Source organism: Austrofundulus limnaeus, unplaced genomic scaffold, assembly GCF_001266775.1.
Source record: "Austrofundulus limnaeus strain Quisiro unplaced genomic scaffold, Austrofundulus_limnaeus-1.0 Scaffold422, whole genome shotgun sequence".
NCBI lineage: Eukaryota > Metazoa > Chordata > Actinopteri > Cyprinodontiformes > Rivulidae > Austrofundulus > Austrofundulus limnaeus.
Genome location: NW_013952824.1, coordinates 461,189 through 463,383, shown reverse-complemented (window position 1 = coordinate 463,383; position 2,195 = coordinate 461,189). Strand labels below are relative to the sequence as shown.

Below are 2,195 nucleotides of genomic sequence, written 5' to 3'. Positions count from 1 at the left end.
ACTTCAGTACTTTTACTTGAGTAGATTTTTGACTGAGTAACTTTTACTTGTAGTGGAGTAGATTTGACCATGAGTATCAATACTTTTACTTAAGTACTAGAGTTGAGTACTTTGTCCACCACTGGTAAACATTTGTATCAGGTCAACTAAACATGGGCATAGTAACAATATTTTTATACTACATGTATCCATTTTAAATACACTAGCCTCACTCCTTTGTAACAACTAAGGCAAAAATGTAATTAATTCAGAAAATCTTTTCAGGACCCCACCCTGATGTTTCTGGACCCCATTTTGGGTCCCGACCCCAACTTTGGGAAACAGTGCTCTAGTTTAATCTCCAAAGCTGCTTTTTTTTCTCGTTATTTAACCCAAAAGTTGTGAACAGGTTGACAACGTTACCTTGGAACCAGTGACAAGTCGAGCCCCGAGAGCGTCGTAGTTCATAACACTAACGCCGGACTTGTGACCATTGAAAGAGACGTTGCTTTCACCATTCAGCAGGCTGAAGATTCTCACCGCTCCGTCCTCATAGCCCACGGCGATGTGCACTCCATCAGGAGATGGACACAGGAAGCTCACCTCATGCTTCTGTCCCTGCAGGATCTGGACCTGGACAGGACAACACGCAGAGACGCAGAGACGGAGGGAAGTCATCGAATTGCTTTCAGACAATTTCAGTACATACCTGGACTCTCCGTCTAAACCCTCTCTAAAGACTCACCTTCTCTCCTTTTCGAACATCCCAGATGAAGACATGTTCACACGCAGCCACAGCCACGTAGCGGCCCCTCTCCCCTCCTCGAAGCGTCACATATGTGATGTTGGCCTTCTGGCTGCCAATGACTCCAAACACAGCACTGGCAGCATATCGAAGGTACTGTTTGGTCAAACCCATGACCGGCACCCTCAGACGATGCTCCTCTCTGTTTCATAGTAAAATAGAAAAGATTGCCCTGTATTAATTAACATGGTTTCATAATAGTACTTTAAATATGGCCAGAAAATACATTTTAGTTACAGGAAGTAGACGAAAATTTATTTTTGAAACAATTTTGATCTTTCAAGTTTTCTACAAAAACTTGATCTGCATTTGGATGCTACTTATGAAGGAAACATTTCTAATACTCGGATATCTTTTATCTGTATCTCTATTAACTTAACAAGTAAAAAACATTTACTGATCAGCGAACGTAAAAATAATTTYTGGAAAGACATACATGTGGTCGATAAGTTTCTTTTTTACATATATTTTGAGCATTAATTCACATTAAATGTCGTCGTAATGCTAAACATTTACACGGTAAGTCGTTAAAAACACAAATAAAAACKCTTTACGTATTAAATGTAAAGACTTAGGTCATGTATCGTTCGTTTTTTACACCCAAACAGGCCGTCTGCTTAAGAGTTTAGACCATGCCACACCAATGTCAACACAAAGCAATTTAAACCCCGCCCGCTCAAACACATCCAGGTTCTGAAACAAACGCATCTGTACACCAGTGGCTCGACCCACGTGGTGATATTCTAGTCTAAATTGGCATCGTAAGAATCGACTAAACGTATACTCATGTTCGTAAATGTTCTACTTATTGACGCCTTCTTGACATCAACGCATTGTGTTTATGTTAGCCGCGTTTGTCTTCCTACCTCGCGCTACCTGCTAACTTGCGTTGTTTTCCTTTAGGAAGCTGCTTCAAATTTAGACCAAAAAAATCAATCACCGATCGATTCCACAATAATAATAAAAATCTGTTACTTCTTATTTGTCTGTTGTACGATAATTATCATACCCAATGTATATCGTCGTTTATTTACACAATTTAAGGACAAATTTTTAACCAAACGAAGTGTCTGTGTGTACCTTTAAGATTYTAAATTGCTCTGCTTCTGTTGCTTTTGCCTGACAGAATAAAGCCACTTTATTCTCATCTGAGAAAATACTTTAAAAATGTTTCTTGTATTCTAAAAAAATAAAAAATAAAAAAAAGAGGTACTGGTCATTAGCAATTGTCAGCAAGGTTTCAGGTTTACACAAATGGAATAAATCTGCAAATCACAGTTCATACAAAGTCACCGGAAACGCATTTTTTGTACAAGTCAGCTGATCAGCACCTTACGACAGACGTGCGAGAAATAACGTGACCCGGACCGGACGTTCAGTCATGAAGCTAGTAAAATAAAAGCATGTTATT

At 39.1% G+C, this 2,195-nt stretch overlaps 1 protein-coding gene across 1 annotated transcript in view; it reads right to left on the bottom strand.

The window, feature by feature from the left end:
* The window catches only part of wdr3 (WD repeat domain 3), a gene marked incomplete in the record, with an annotated part of 27,692 nt that extends 26,012 nt beyond the window's left edge, over nucleotides 1–1,680 (bottom strand). Inside the window, 3 exon segments of the mRNA XM_014024441.1 lie at nucleotides 403–612; nucleotides 725–926; nucleotides 1,651–1,680. Of these exon segments, the coding sequence (XP_013879895.1) occupies nucleotides 403–612; nucleotides 725–898 (384 nt within the window).
* Between the last annotated feature and the right edge of the window lie 515 nt (nucleotides 1,681–2,195).